The 16548-nt window shown below is 45.6% G+C and overlaps 1 protein-coding gene across 5 annotated transcripts in view; it reads left to right on the forward strand.

The window, feature by feature from the left end:
• Window positions 1-16548, forward strand: part of TTLL5 (tubulin tyrosine ligase like 5) — a 208431-nt gene that overhangs the window by 52635 nt on the left and 139248 nt on the right. For all 5 annotated transcript variants that reach the window (XM_084630661.1, XM_084630660.1, XM_084630663.1 and 2 more), the window contains 6 exons: window positions 6413-6504; window positions 12619-12732; window positions 13230-13321; window positions 13789-13851; window positions 14911-14949; window positions 16071-16228. In XM_084630661.1, coding sequence (XP_084486787.1) covers window positions 6413-6504; window positions 12619-12732; window positions 13230-13321; window positions 13789-13851; window positions 14911-14949; window positions 16071-16228 — 558 coding nt within the window. The remainder of the gene's footprint in view (window positions 1-6412; window positions 6505-12618; window positions 12733-13229; window positions 13322-13788; window positions 13852-14910; window positions 14950-16070; window positions 16229-16548) is intronic.

Below are 16548 nucleotides of genomic sequence, written 5' to 3' on the forward strand. Positions count from 1 at the left end.
TACTCAGGGAGTTAAAGAGAAACGAAAAAATGTTTGTAGGGTTGAGTGCTCCAAAGTGAAGGCAGTGTTAGTAAGTTGTGATTAGGCTATACAAATGTGGAATTGTGGGTGTGAAAAACTGCATGATTGTAATGTGTAGCAGTGTTTAGCTAGCAGAGCACCCTACGGCTAATATTTTACATTACTCATTGAGAGGTGTTGGTTTGGTTTTTGGTGTCTTACTTTTTGGGCCCAAAAAGAGGTAGAAAAATGTCACCAATGCAGCATGCTTAGCCACTGAATGCAAGAGGGCACTCGTCTGTGTTCTTTAGCAACCCTTCTTTTTAAATGCTGGCTTTTTAAAGGCATCCTTTCTGGTTCTCAGCCAGAAATATTATGCCATTGGGGGAAGAGGGGAGGACTTGAGAGTTAAATAAAACGAGACATACTGAGGAAAAAAGACTTCTTGGGCCTTGTTCGGGGAAACACACACCCCTGGGTTCATGGTTGATAAAACTGTTGGTAGGAATGTTAGGTTGTGTTTCAGGGGCTGGCCAACTCTCCCAGAAATTAAAGGTGGTCTAGGGAATAGTGTCCCTATAGGTGCTCCACTTCAGGTGTGCATGCATCCCACACACCTTCAACTGGAAATGTTGATTAGCAGCATCGGTTCGACCCATGCATGTGCCCTACACACCCTCATGCCCCAAACCAATGCTATGTAGGGGTTCATGCATGAACTGCCCTCAGTTTCTTCTTAACTGTCTCAGCCTGAGATGGAGCTTTAGCATGTCTGCCTTGAATGTGCTTCAACTAAAAATTTGTTTTTCCTCCTATTAGTGAGTTTAGTTTTTAGATAGTTTGCTAGTTAGTTTAGTAGTTGAGAGGATTAGTTTCTGTTCCTGTCCCCTCCCTCTGAGAAGGTTTGTCTTGAGAAAGGCATGGCCAGCTCACCAGGGTTCAAATGTTGCCTCACTTGCTGGGAGGCCATTTTGATTAGCAACAACCACTCCAAATGCTTTTGCTGCATTGGAGATTTGCACGTCCCTCAGAAGCATAACTTCTGTCAGATCCTTAAATTCAAAGCAAGCAAGAACCGGGAAATTAAGTTGAGGCTACTAATGATAGTTTTCCCTTTGCCCTGCTTCAGAGCCAGATCAGGAAACACCCCCTTCCGCCAGTACACCAGTTTCTGGGCAGATCCAGCGCCCCTTTGATATTGGTTCAGCTGTCCCCCCAAAAGGGGAAGACTCCAGAGACTTCTTTGAAGGATTCCAGGAAGAGGAGCTTCAACTTCCTTCTTAAGGAGCCTGTTCCTAAAAGACTTCTGTCTCCCAGTTGTTCAACTGTTTCAAAAACTTCAGCTTCTTGGCTTAGTAATGCAAAGGCAAAGGACTCTTTTGGTAGCAGCAGGGCTGGATAGCCCTGAATCTCTTCCAAGAGCAAACACTGGTCTGACCAAGCGTCAGTACTGTTCAGACAAGAGGGCAAGGAGAACCATTCCTCCAGGCCAGTATTGATGGACGCACAGCTTTACTGTCAGCACCTTCCCCAATGGGTTCCTCTGTACTGAGCAAGCCTAAGTGTCTAACTCCATTGGCACTCACCTCGGAGCACTCTAAATCTTCAGTACCATCTATCTCTACAGACACAAACACCATCATATTGGTACTGTCTCTCCATTTGGTACCACAAACATTTTGGTACTTGAAGGATGATTTTTCAGTGTCAGGTGAACAGGAGTCTCCAGTGCTCATGGGAACTGAGTGCCTCCTGTAATCAAGACCCATTCAGTCAACGGACTCCTATCTTCAATACTGCCTGATTCACCACCTTCTACCGCTGGGGTCCTCCACTGGATGATGTCGAGGATGATGATGGAGATCTTTTCAGTCTCTTTTCTCTGAGTGCAGGGCTGTCCTATCTGTCTGCATAGGAACCCACTCTTCGACACTCTCAGAGAGGAATTTTTGGAAAGACATCATGGGTGGTGGGAACTGCCTTGAATGCCACCCCTCTCCTATATGGACCCCCTCAATGACCATAATGGGACCCCTGGGTAGCATACTGATGACAATTTCCCAAGGTATTGAGTCTTGCTCACTGGGACAAGAGAGATAAATTTACCTCTACCTCAGCCCATTCCTCAATAGGAGGAGACATTCAGAGAACAGGAAGCTAGGGCAGATGAGAAGGGTACCCCTCAAATCACCATCTCCTTGTCTCCGGATGAGGTGGTTATGCCTCCATCACCATCTGTGGCTGATGATAGCAAGCAATTTCAGGACCTCATAAAACGGGTGGCGGACGCTCTCCCGATACCACTTGAAGAGGTCAAAGAATTACAACACAAGTTGATGGACATTCTGCAGTCAGCAACACCAACCAGATTTTCACTACCTATCAATGAGGCACTTTTGGGTCTGGTGAAGATGGTTTGGTGGACTCCAGCAACAGTACCATCTTGCCAATGGGCAGATAAAAAAAAAAAAAGTATATCCCCACCAAGGACTCCAAATTTTTATTCTCCCACCCCCAACCCAATTCTGATGTGGTGAATGAGTGGGGAAAACACCACCATACCAAATCAATCCTGTATGACAGACCAGAACCACCTGGAAATCCTACTCATCTGTGACCCTGCAATTTCAGATTGAGAATTACTGGGCTTTCATGGCAAAATATTACACAAACTACAGGAAATTTACTGCTTTTATTGAGCACCTTCCACCAGACCAAGGAGAGCGATTTCAGACCATCACTGCTAAGGGACAATTACTGGTCAAGACACCCTTCAAGAGTCCTGAGATGTGGTAGACGCCATGGCACATTCCATCTCTATGGTGGTAGTTTATGCGCAGGGCATCCTGGGTCCAACTGTCCAGCTTTCCCTGAGAAGTCCAGAGAATTGTAGAGGACCTCCCCTTCGATGGTCTGAAGTTTGTTTTCAGAAAACACAGAAGTCCCTGAACACTTTGAAAGACTCCAGAGCCAAATTACGATCTCTGAGTGTATACCCCTATGAACAAAAGAAAACCTAGTAGGTCACAAAGCACCCAGAGATACTGGCCAATCCAATTTTGTGGTTCCAAAGACACATTGGGCCCACCAGGAAGAAATATAGATTAGAGGAAAAGAATTATTCATCTGTGTTGCCCAAGTACTCAACCAGAATCAAAACACCAATTTGATGGGTTGGTCAAGGGTTTGAATCATCCCCATCTTTAGTTCACATCTGCAACAATTTGCCCACCTCCCCCATTTGGACCCTGATTTACCCATTTTCAACATGCATGGGAACAGATTATCACAGAAAAATGGGTCTTGGAGATTGTAACATTGGGCTACACCATTCCCTTTTCCTCCCTCCCTCCTTTCCACCCCTCCCCCCACCCATCCCTTTTCAGGGACCCCTGTCACAAGTTCTTAGTGAGACAGGAGATAAACTCACTTCTTCATTTAGGAGTGATAGAGCCTGTTCATGCTCAAAATAAGGGAAAGGGTTTCTCCTCAAGCTACTTTTCCTATACTAAAGAAAATTGGAGAGTGGAGACTGATTTTAGATTTAAGGCTACTAAACAAATTCGTAAAGTCTCAGAAGTTCAGGATGGTAACTCTGATAGCTATAATTCCTTCACTAAATTCAGGGGGTTGGTTTTCAGCCATCGATTTACAAGACACTTACTTATTTCCATAAAGTGATACATCCATCTCACAGAGGATACCTGTTTTTGATTTAGGCCAGGATAATTTTCAATACTAGATGCTCCTCATCAGCTCCAAGAGTGTTTTTCAAAAGTATTTGCAGTGGCCACTTAGCTTTGTTGAGAGGCAATTTTAGTATTTCTGTACCTTGATGATTGGTCATTTCAAGGATTGGTCTTACAAAGCAGTGCAGTCAGCCATGCAGAGTTCCCTTTTGGTGTTCCTGGAATTGGGTCTTCAACTCCATGTAAAAAAATCCACGTTGACCTCGGTACAGAAAATAGTTTATAGGGGTATCCTTTGATTCATTGAAGTCCAGGGCCTACCTTCATATGGACAGATTCATAATGTTCGGTCTAGCCAAGATTGTTTGAGCACCTTAAAATATCAGTGAGAAACTGTCTCCAACTCCTAGGTCACATGGCAGCTTGTACTTTTACAAAAGATTATGCAAGGTTGTGCCTTCATTCTTCAAGGGATAGCTCAGAGCAGTCTAGTTACCAAAGAGATGCAGCTTAGACAAACAGGTTTCAGTTCCCTGCCAGTTGAAAGATTCCCTAGACTGGTAGAAAGATCATCAGAATATTGGTGCAGGCATTCCTTTTTTCCAACTGATTCTAATGGTCACTATAATGATGGAAGTAGCCTTTTGGGATGAGGAGCTCATCTAGATGCTCATACAATCCAGGGCAGATAGTTGCCTCAAGAAACCAGTTTCCACATCACCTGTTGGAACTCAGGGCAGTCAGAATTGCCTGTCCTTATTTTCTGCCTCTCATCAGAGTCATGATGGACAATGTGGGCTGCATGTTTTATGTAATCCAGTAAGGAGGAGGGAGATCTGTCTTCCCCCTGCCCCCCACAGATGCCGAAGCAGTAATGTTGAGGTACTAGTGCATGAGCCATTGCATATGCATTTCAGCAATCTACCTCCCTGGTATTCAAAACACTATGGTTGATGCTCTCAGCAGGTGCTTCTTCCAGGCCTACAAATGGGAGTTGGACTCTCAGACCCTCCAAGGCATATTTCAGACTTGGAGTTTTCCAGAAGTGGACTTCTTTGCCACCTCTATAAACTGAGCATGATTAATAGAATCAGACAGGATAAAGCCAGGTTATTCTAAGATTCCCAATGTGGTTGAGACAAGCTTGGCATTTTTACCTTGTCCCTCTGTCCAGTGATCAAGCTTCTGATCGTCCCTCATTTCCTCTCCCAAGACTTCGGTCAATTGCTTCATCGCAGCCTAGGAGTTTTCTGTTTTGGGGCATGGCTCCTCAATGGTTTGTGGGACTAGAGTCTGCCTGTTCTGTGGAGGTACAACAGGTGTTGTTAAAAAGTAGTAAATGGTCTACCCAAAATACTCACCTTCAAATAGATTTAGCCAGTGGTGTGAACTCCAGTGACTTGCACCCACATCTTCCTCATTCTTGATTATCTGAGATTACCTGCTGGAACCTAAGAAAACAGGATTATCAACCAGATTGGTCCAGGTTCACTTGGCCACCGTAACAGCCTTTCATTTCTCAGTGTTCACTCACCCAAAACTTTTGATGAAAGTCAGAGTTATTGGAAACCTTTTCCCTCAAATGAAAGACCCTAATCTGACTTGGGATCGCAATATAGTTCTTAGATGTCTCAACAAGACCTTCATTTGAACCAATGGCAACTGGTTCCTTTCTTCACCTGCCTATGAAAATGGTATTTTTTGATAGCCATCACGTCAGCCTGAAGAGTTGGAGAAACTGGGGCCTTAATGACAGGCCATCCTTTCATGGTATTCTTCAAAGACCAGGTTTCCTTATGTTCACACCCTAATTCCTACCTAAGGTGTCATTTGAGTTGCATCTTAGTCAATGCATTCATTTTACCGAGTTTTCCCCCAAAACCACATAATTCTCAGCTGGAGGCTTCCTTTCATACTTTGCATGTTAGGAGAACATTGGCCTTCTATCTGGATAGGGCCAAAAAATGTTAGATGTCTCCTGGACTACTTACTTCCATTTAAGCCAGATCTAAAAGATCTACAATCTCCATCCAGTAGGCTATTGAGGTGGATCTCTCGGTGTATTTTTGCATGTTATGGTGCAGCTAGCATTCAACCTAAAATTCAAGGGTGTTAGTGCACTTTACAAAGTTGCAGTCAGCATCCTTTGCATTACTTACAGATGTTCCAGTATCTGAGATTTGCAGAATTGCTATGTGGTCTTCAATACATAGCTTCTCCAAACATTAGGCCTTGGTCCGTGCCTTTACATCTGATGTAGCAGCTGGCAATGTGGTTTTGTCTTCAGTGCTGGACCTGACTCTGGAGCTCCCTCCTCCCTGTGGGGATACTGCTCTGGAATCACCTGAAGTGGAGTACCCGTAGGGTTACTTCTCGAAGGAGGAGTGCAGTATCTGGTTCTTTGAGGTGTATCCCCTTACTGATGTTCCATTCCCTGCCCTTCTTCCTCTCTATTTCAGAGTTTCCTTTGTGAGACTTTGCAGTAGAAAAGGAACCGAGCACAGTTCATCTGCACAGCTCAATATAGACATGGTATTGTGAGCACAAGGGCATGTAAGGCCCTTGCTTGGGTTGAATGGACACTGCTAGTAAAAATCTCCAGTCAAAGGTGCATGGGGTGCACATGCATGTGAAGTGGACATGGCGGGGACATGCATCTTAAAGAACCACAGTTGCTGTACCAGGTGAGTAACCTCTTCTTACATGTCTCTCTACTTCCACAGGCTTTGTGTGCCAGGATCTGGGCCAGCGGTCAAGCCGGGTAGCCCAACACTCGTCAGAGTCAGCCAGAAGAAATCCCTTTCAGAAGCCTCAGGTGAGCAAGTTCAGCAACCCAGGACTTCGTGTTGCAGCTCTGAGGAGAATACCAGGACAGGAGCTTTAATCAGTTTTGCCCAAAGGTGAAAGAGCCTGCAAGTGAGTGTAGTGAGGCCCCTGGAATCCTAGCACAATTGTAGAAGAGGAGGCTCATGGGATGCAACTGTACTGTGTCTCCCAGCCAGCTTCATTGTGGGTGACTAGCTTCAAGAATCCCACAGCTTTTTGAGCATTTGTGAGACCTTATCTGACGCAGAAAGAACTTTCATATTTGAAATTAGAGCCTTATTTCTCCTTTGCCCCTGGTTTCTCTCATCTCCTATCCCTTTGGACTGAGACCTCATATGGCTCCTGGTGAATGTCCAGTGTCCATTCTGCTATTAAAATGCTGGAGCTCTGAAAGTCTGCTTTTCCCTCATCTCTCTCTGTCAGCCAGATGGATCCCACAAATGTTGATGGAGTGGGGAGCTCCCAGCCCATTTGTTTTTTCAGAGGCATTTCTCACTTCACAAGCACTGTGCACAGAATTTTAAATCAGAGGGTTTTAATTTCATTGAGAGTTTGTGAGCTGCCTGCAGTTGGCCACTGTGCTGCTGCAATTGACCTTTCCTGTGGCATAGTCTGTGACTGGAGCCCAGGTAGATGGAAATCTTTCTCTGTTCAGATTTCCATCTACCTGGAAACAGATTCAGAACATGGAAAACTCTATATGAATTGTGGTAAAGTACATCTCACAAAACTCAGTTCAGCCAAAATCTGGACCTGGAATTATCTTGTGGGGTGAGAATAACTGGTGAGGTGAGATTCCATTGGACATAAGGACACCGGGCTGAGGCTCCAGTTCACATATCCAATTCAACAAGTGGGAATCAATATAGATCTCCATGACTTTCTAGACCACATTTTGAGGCAGAGGGAAGGAGTGCCGTGCCGTGCCTTCTCCTCCTTGACCTAGACTTTCTTGGACCACCCTGTGGGAGCCACTCTCTACAAGTGGCGATTTATTCAGGAAACAAGTTAAATGGTAAGTAACCTTTTTTGCTAGGGCAGACCCCACTCACTGGTCATTGAACTCCTGCTTGAATGCACATGCATAGCTCAGGGTGAAGAGATTAGGAAAACGGAGATGTATTTGAAGCATTGGATTTTTAGGTGTTATGAACTTACAGAATGGATTTCTCATAAAAGCTGTAAATGGTGAGTAAATTCTGGGCCAGCTGAAAAGTACAGAGATTCACAGTGCTGAGTGGTGGCCATGAAGTGGACTGTCCTCTCTTTGCAATGGTACCTCAGCCTTCACTTCTCTTACCAGGAAAACCCTTGTAGGATAATGAGTAAGGATATGCAACAGGGGTTCCTGGGCTCTACAGAGGATCTCTTGAGCAGAGATGGGCACAGGCCTGTCTCCAATACCCAAGAATTTTGGGGGGGCTGCTCTTTTCTGGATGCCTTTTGACCTGGTTCCTGTTTCATCATCTGTTCCTCTTCCACTCCTGGTCTCAACTGCAAAGGGAATTTTGGGTCATTCTCAGCTCCTCCATTATCTCAGAAATTTGGATAGTTTGTGACCTTAATCAGGGGAAGTTTCATTTGTAGGAAATAATGAGGTTAGGATTGGTGACTTTAAGATGATAACATGGGTCTCGCCATAATGCACTGCCAGTCCCTTATGTGATTTCTTTGTGTTGACTCCCTGAGCACTGGTACCCTCCAGAGAAATGGAGCAATTACCTGCTCTCTTAGTAACGGACCATTGGTTTGGGCTACAGCTTTTTCAACGAATCTTAAGCAGTAAAGGGGGAGCTGTAGCTTCTTATGCTTAGATCAATCTATTCCTTTAATGGTTAGTAGGTGTTAATGCAGATGAAAAATATTTATCTAGTACAAAAAAGATAACTTTGGTCTTGACAATTGAGATAGGTTGGTTGCTTCTGTCACGTGGAGTTGTCTTTTCTGTTGCGGATTGTGCATGTACTCCGAAGGTCTAAACATTTGAGCATTTGCCTGAAGGTGGTGATTATGGTTGCTGGGGGTGGAGGTGATGCAGAATGCATTTGTGCAGGACATAGGCAAAATCGGAAAAGGAGGTGGTGGGACCACCTTACCATTCACTGGGACTTTTTAGCTCCCACCTTGTCAGAGGTGAAGGTGTCTTGGCAGAACATGAGATTTTTATTCCAGTTATCTGTCTCTTGTAGTGCCCTGTCTCTATGCAGTCTCGACTAACAAACACAAAGTTGGTAAGTACTGGGCTTCATTCAACTTAATTTACTGATGTGAAAGATAAAATTTTAAATTTTATCTTTTATAATACCTTTGATACAAATTATCCCAGACTGTATTGCAGAACTAAATAGCCCAGGTAAAGAGATTCAGAGGTAAAGGAGAAAAGATGTTTCATCTGAGATTTGAGTGGAGATGGAGAGATATAGGAAGATTATTCCAGATGGCAGGAACTGTAGGGAGAAGATTCTCAGCAGTGGCAAGATTGTTTTAAAAAGTCAAGCTGGTGTGATCATCCATCCACAGAGGTGCAAGATGGTGGCACCAGCATTTGCATGCTGGAGCCTGGAGAGCTGGGATTCGGGGAGGCCATAGAGAAGGAAACTACAGTAGTCAGGGTGGCGATGATGAAGGCAGTAGCAAATGGGAGCAATATCACAGTTGTGGGTGGAGAAGAGTATAGGATTTTGTCTAGGTCATGGAGGCCGGAGACAAAAGAGGTCTGTGTAAAGGAGGCTAGAGGAGATAGATATGTATTGGAGAATGGCTTCTCTTGCCCAAGAGAAGAAATAATTATTGTCCTTGAGACAGCCATCTGAAACAAGAGTTGAAGTCACAAATGCACTAGAGCAAGATGAGCTGAGAGGGTGACAAGAAAGGATATGTTAAAGGTGTTAAAAGATATTTTGAGTTGTATGTCCTCAGCATAAGTCAAAGCTAAGGTTAACGGTAAAGGTAAGATTGAAAGAAAAGAGTGGTGCTGAATCGTAAAGTTCCATAGCGGGAGTGATCTTGTAGTAGCTGCCATGGATGGTTAGGTCAGGGTAGGACCATGGTGTGGGACTCAGAGGCATGTGCCCGTCTTTGGAAGCAGGTCTAGGAGGTGGTCTTGTCCACAGTTTTTTTCAAAAGGTGCACTGTGGTCAAGGAGGGAGCAAGAACCTTCTGAAATCATTATCTACACAGAGGAGAGAGGTTTCTGTACTATGATCAGAATGAACCTTACACCGAAATATTAGAGGATATTGTTGGGCAAGAGGTGGTGAAGATTAGAGAGAGCTTTTTTCTCCAGCACTTAGACAACAGTACTGTCTCTGTAGAATTGAGCACGTGGGTGAGAGCCAGAAACGACTGAGTTCTAGTTTCAGCTTTGACACTGAATAACTGACTTCCCCTTTCTGCTTGTTTTCCCCATCTGCAGTGAAGAGACTGACTTACCTCCAGGGATAGATATGAGTTGATATGAGTCAACAGTGTGCCCTTGTTGCCAAGAAGGCAATGGCATTTTGGGACGTATAAGTAGGGGCATTGCCAGCAGATCAAGGGACGTGAACGTCCCCCTCTATTCGACGTTGGTGAGGCCTCATCTGGAGTACTGTGTCCAGTTTTGGGCCCCACACCACAAGAAGGATGTGGAAAAATTGGAAGGAGTCCAGCGGAGGGCAACAAAAATGATTAGGGGACTGGAACACATGACTTATGAGGAGAGGCTGAGGGAACTGGGATTGTTTAGTCTGCAAAAGAGAAGAATGAGGGGGGATTTGATAGCTGCTTTTAACTGCCTGAAAGGGGGTTCTAAAGAGGAGGGATCTAGACTGTTCTCAGTGGTAGCAGATGACAGAACAAGGAGTAATGGTCTCAAGTTGCAGTGGGGGAGGTTTAGGTTGGATATTAGGAAAAACTTTTTCACTAGGAGGGTGGTGAAACACTGGAATGCGTTACCTAGGGAGGTGGTGGAATCGCCTTCCTTTGAGGTTTTTAAGGTCAGGCTTGACACAGCCCTGGCTGGGATGATTTAGTTGGGGATTGGTCCTGCTTTGAGCAGGGGGTTGGACTAGATGACCTTCTGAGGTCCCTTCCAACTCTGATATTCTATGATTCTATGATAGGGCCATGGAAAGCCTTTAAGATGAAAAATTTCCTCCTAATCTTTTCTTTAAGAATCATTTCTGATGTGGTGGGTATAATATTGGAGTCAAGGAAGGGTTTTTAGGAAGTGGATGGATGGTGGAAGGTTTTAGAGAGTTAAGATATTGAGGCAAAGGAGTTGATAGTGATGACATAGGGAAGCGAATGCAGGGAGAAAGGATATGGAATAACCAACATGCTCAGGGTCTGACTGATCACCATTTTGGGACTCAGGAAGGAATTTTCCACCAGGTCAGATTGGCAGTGATCTTGGGGTTTTTTGCCTTCTACTGTAGCCTGTGTGTGGGGGTCACTTGCCAGGATCATCTGGGTATACCTCATTTAATCCTTTCTCTGCAATTGCAGGGGCCTGTGGCACTGATGCACCTCGGTCTCTCCTATTCTATGCCCGTGGCACATAATAGTCTGGTTTCCTGTGGGTTGTATACTTTGGTCTAATTGTGGTTGTTGGGTTTAGTGGGTGGTGTTGGTGGCCTGTGATATACAGGAGGTCAGACTAGATGATCAAGTGGTCCATTCTGGCTTTAAATTCAATGACTCTAGTGTCTCCTGTTTACTCGTTCATTTTTCCCCCCCCCAGCCAGATCTCTTTGAGGTCCTTCCTTTCTAATCGCTGTTCAATAGGTGGTAATGAAACATTTTCAGTTGGCACCTGCTATGTCAGCTTTCCCTCTGGTTCTCACCACATGAATTGCTTCTGAGTAGCTCAACCCAACCTGCTCCAGTGCAACATCCATTCCTGTTGCAGCTGCTTCATCCTCCGCTTCTGTCATTATGCTTGTGGTTTCTGTGGAGGTTGCCACAATGAAATTCTATTGTTTGTTATCAGCTCAGATGATCCTTATAAATAAGAATGCAGTTGGATCCTTCACTCATCTTCATTTCAGTATGTGTTCTGTGGGATTACTCCCAAGGTTTAATCAATTTTGAGTTACTTCCTGATTCTTCTTTCACTTCTGTGCTAAGAGGTGGTTTGAATGCCATCTGGAGGAATGAGTTGGGCTCAGTCTTTTTTGTATCTTTCTACAGAGGAAGCCTACCTGAGCTGTGCCTAGGGCCCAGTTAAACTGTTCCACTGTCCTGTCAGATTGTGTCCGGTCACACTGATCTAAGTTTTTGTCTGTTTCTTAGGACCTGACAGTTCTGCTGCTTTGCAAATACTTTTGATTCCAGGCTCATCAATTGATCTATTGTGACTTATCAGGCACTGACTTCAGGTTAAGACTTTGTTTGTTAGAACTTCTGCAAACCCTTCCTTCTTTAGTTTCTTGCTTTTCAAGTCTTTCTTTGCCTTCTGTGCTTGTCTGTGATAATACTGATAGCCACTTGGCTGTGGAGTATGGCTGTATGAAGAGAAAAGGTCTTTTGTTGAGTCCCAGGAGCATCAGATTGTGGTCTTTCAGATTTGTGAGCTGAGAAGAGAGCATGATGGATTTTGAACTGAATGTCTCGCCTTTTTCTCCCACAAGTTCATCTCACTAGCTAATTACTAGAGTCCTCGCAGCCTGACTGGGAGGGTGAATCCTGACTCTGGTGCCCCTGGGATGGGGATCCCATTTTGCCTGGGGCCTTGGACTGTTAATCCTGGTTCTGATGCCCATTGGGTATGAATCTTTCTGTGCATGGGGGCTCGGAGTGAAAATCCTGGCTGCAGTGCCTCTGGGGTATATGTCATGGTTTTCTCAAAGGGGTGAGGTATGTGAATGCTGGCACTAATGCTTGGGGTCCGTCTGGTCTCAAAAACTGGGAATGTGAATCCTGACATTAGTGCCCAATGGGGTGTACATCCTGCTGTAGTTGGAGGCTAGGGGTGTGAATCCTGGCTCTGGTGCCCTGGAGTGTGGATTCTGCTGAGCATGGGGGCTTGGAATTTGAATTTAGCTATTAATTTTTAAAATAAGTTTAGAGAGGGGAAAGAGTAACATCTGGATTCATCTATGTAACATCTATGTCTCTACAGCGTGCCCGCCCTCTGTCTGCCAGTGATGCTGAGGTGAAAAACGTGATGCCCTCAGGCAGGGAAAAGGTAGCAGGAAAGCAAAGTGGCTCCATGCTGGGTCTGTCTATGGAGGAGGTAAGTGCTGTTAAATACCTGATATTGTATGTACCTTGGCTTTGGGACAACATGTAGGGATGAGTGGAACACAAGTAATTTAATAATCCAATGTAATTTTGGATTAATAATTGCTTCTGCCAAGTATCCACTGCCTCATGAGAGAGCTGTCTGGCCCCAGAGTGGGACAAACAAAAGTGATAAGGGAGACCTTTTAGAAAATGGTTTATTCTCTGAGTGAAACTGCTGAGTTTTACTGATAATAGTGGCTCTGTCCCGGAAGGGCCCCTCCCCCTGCTATGCCAAGAGTGCACATATGCTCTAAAAAGCCGTAGGATCCTTCAGTGCCTACATGTAGGATGACATTATTGTATAATTATGTCAAATGTACACTAGTCACTCCCACAACTGCAGGGTTAATGGCAGCCTCATCCTCTGGAACCCAAGCCCTGCCCTGAGGATAATTTTCAGTCCTAGTATCTATTTCGCTTGGCTCTTGTTCCTTTCTCTGATCCCAGATAAAAGTTCTGCGTCGAGTGAAGGAGGAGAATGAGCGGAGAGGGGGTTTCATCCGGATATTCCCAACACCACTAACATGGGATCTTTATGGGTGAGGAGAAATCCACAGTGTGTTGGCTCAGTGTCTCCTTGGTGCTCTGTTTTAGGTTATAGGACATGTATGTGAATTAAAACCAGGTTAGTGGTTGGGGATCGGTGACAGCACTGTCAACTCCCTCTCTTTCCTCTGGTTACCCTAATGCATGCTGTGTGTCACCCTCAGAGCCACAGGTACACAATGGACCTCACCCCTGGGTGACACCAGGTTCTGCTTTTCCTTTTCCCTTATGTCCTGGTTTCCTTTTTTTGACCACATACTGTCTGCCTCCCCCAACGTTTAGGTGCTAGACAGTGACTGCCTTTCTCCTCTCCCCTTGCCTGTCTGATTACACCATATTGTTTCAGTGCCTTTCTGTTAGGGGTGTATTTTATGAATGTCTTCTTTCTGTGCAAGGCCTCCTTTGCCTTTTCATTGTGTTGGCCTGAGCTTTAATCAGTCCCCTCCACCTGCCTTTCCAGATCCTACTTAGAGCACAAGACAACAATGAATTATATGCTGGCAATACGTCTCTTCCAGGACAGGTAGGAAACAGGATAGCTGGCTCTGGCGACCTGCACTGTAGGGGGAACACCTTCTGGGAGAGGGACAGAGGGGACTGAAATAGAGCAAAGAGGAGTAGCTCTAAATAGCTACAATATTGTTGGCCACTGTGCTGTGGCCTACAAGGGCAGGAATAGCCACACACTATTTCCTCAGTATGCCAGTGAATACAAACCTACCTGTCCCTCCAAACAAAGTCTTCATAGGGTCCCTAAAGCTTGGAGAGGCCCATCTTCAGACACTTGCAGGAGGGGAAGGAGATGCACAGCATGGTGTGCAAAGGGCATGGGAAAGCAACCACGGGGCAGGGGAGGAAAGAGGAGGAGGGTGCACTACATGAGTAATGCTCAGTGGCATTGTATAACAAGGAATACAGATGTTTGCAGGTTTAGAAGCCACTGAGGGTTGTACAGAGGTTGCAGCAGTTCCTTATCCCCCTTGCTTTGAATTCAGCTTCACATTACAGAATGCTCCCTCTTGTAGGGTAGGCACTGAAGCCTTTTCCAAGCACTGTTGGAAGCCCTGCCTCTCCACTTTGTACTCTGAAAGACACAGCAATGCATGCTGCTGTGTGGACCTCCACTAAAAGCTGCACCCATCATCAGTGGTCCTGTGTCTGGGCCCACCATAGTTTTCTCTCCCTGGCCTGGGCTCCACAGAAAGCCCATTTGGGAATGAGGAGTGATGGGGCATCATAATTGGAGCCCCTTATAGCAGGTATCCCAGCATCAGGAATATAATTTTAGCCTTATGTCCAAGCCTCACTTGCATTTGTGCTTTGGGGGATGTTGACCCTTTGGCTCCAACTGGAAGATCCTTCAATATGAGCTAAAGGAAACAAATTCCTTTTAAAGAGAGCTTCTTGGACTTCCTGTGTCAGGGCCTTTTTACCCTTCTTTAGGGTGGGGTTTTCAAGGAACTCTGCAAACTTGGGTGGCCTCGCTTTGTATACCAGGGAGTTGGAGAGCTTGGCAAATCTTCCAGTGACATAGAATGAGTTTGTGGTGCTACCCTGAAACCTGCTGCCCTGTCTTCTGCAGGGCCAGGATGAGAAGAGGCCCAGTTGCTGGAAGAGCCCGGTAAGTGGCTATTTAAATAAAGAATGTCTGCATTTGTAGGACTTTACTATTAGTTCATACTGCTCTGGCATCAGCTCACAGAACCCAGGTCAGCAGCTAGGAGCCCCAGCACTCATCCTGCCATCAGTAGGTGGATTTCTGTGGGAAGACCTGACAGTCTGAAGTTGTCCCCCTCCTCATAACCAGCTATGTAAAGTGAGCCCTGTGAACAACCCATTGCCCTGCTCTTAGAGAGCTAAGTTTTTAAGGGGACAGGGTATTGCAGCTTTTCCTCTCATGCTTGCTGCTGTGAGACTCATAGCACTTTGGAGGGTCTCTCTTGCTCATGATTGGACCCTCCCAGGTAATACAGAACGGTACAGACTGTTTCTTCTATAAGGGGTGAGATTCACAGAGCTCAAGTGTCCGTGTCCCTTTTTTTGGTGTATCCTAAGGGCAGGGGAAGCAGAGGGGAAGGCAGGAGGAAGCTATGTGGATTCTCTAGTTACACTCAGAGGTGCTTTCTGCTGGAACTCTTTGCTCTGGCTCAGTTGTCGTGTTACTGTCTCCACACAGAGCAGTGCAATGCCTCAGGGATTTTGCTTAGATTGGGACAGGACTGCACAAGAGCTGGCGCTTTGTCCACCTGAATCATGTTAAAATTCTGAGTTCTGACTTAACCACACTTAAGAACAAGCTATCTGAATAAGAGATTGTGTCAGGTGGAATTTGGGTTCAGGATCTTCCACCTTGCTCTCTTGCATGACTTTATACTCCTAGTGCCCCTCTCAAGGCTCCCTACTGTTCTGCTTGGAGCAGCTGCCATCTGAGAAAGAGTTTCCTGAAGTGTGACTCTGCAGCCCATATGTGAGCTAGTCAATGGGGCATGGTGATGGAGACATGAATTTTGTTGGGTCTTGCCTTGAGTCTACATCCCCACCATGGCGGTTTGAGGAGATGCTATCCCACAGTCTGTGCAAGTCTCTGAAAGAGCCCTTCTCTCTAACATGATGTGGGCTTCACTGAGAGCAAGGTTAGGTTGGGCTTCATTGTTTTCCTAATGTAACAGGCAGACACTAAGATGTAGGCCATAATGGGGGAGAGAAGGTGATTGAGGCTGCTGTCTGTATTGTGCTTCCCAGAGCTGCTCTTAATGGGGGAGTGAATCTGGGGCTGGAAGCCATGGATTCTAATGCTGAACTTCATGCTGTGCTGTATGAGAGGAAGCTCCTGTCGCTGGAGGTACGGAAGCGCAGACAATGTCATGGCAAGATGAGAGCAGCACGGGCAAGACCGCCAGGTATCTATGGTTAGGATCCTAGATGGCAAGAGGGTAAAGCCAGGCTAATGAGGGGTGTATGTGATTAGGTCCCCGGGGGGCAGGGCTGCAAGAGATCTAATGCAGGTCTTAGTGGGCTCTTTTGGCCCTGGGAATGCTGCTCAGAAGGTTGAGATTCAGTGGTCAGCATTGATTTTTCACTCCATTCTAGTTCTGAATGGCCTTCTTCTGATATGCCATTCCCTCCACAGTTCAGCTGCATATACAATGGCTGTGGGGGTAAACCTTCTCTGAAGGTGTAGTCACAGCCTTTTTCTGGGGACAAGAAGTGTCTGTGAAAG

The sequence above is a fragment of the Lepidochelys olivacea genome (assembly GCF_965140295.1).
Source record: "Lepidochelys olivacea isolate rLepOli2 genome assembly, chromosome: 6".
NCBI classification, from domain to species: Eukaryota; Metazoa; Chordata; order Testudines; family Cheloniidae; genus Lepidochelys; species Lepidochelys olivacea.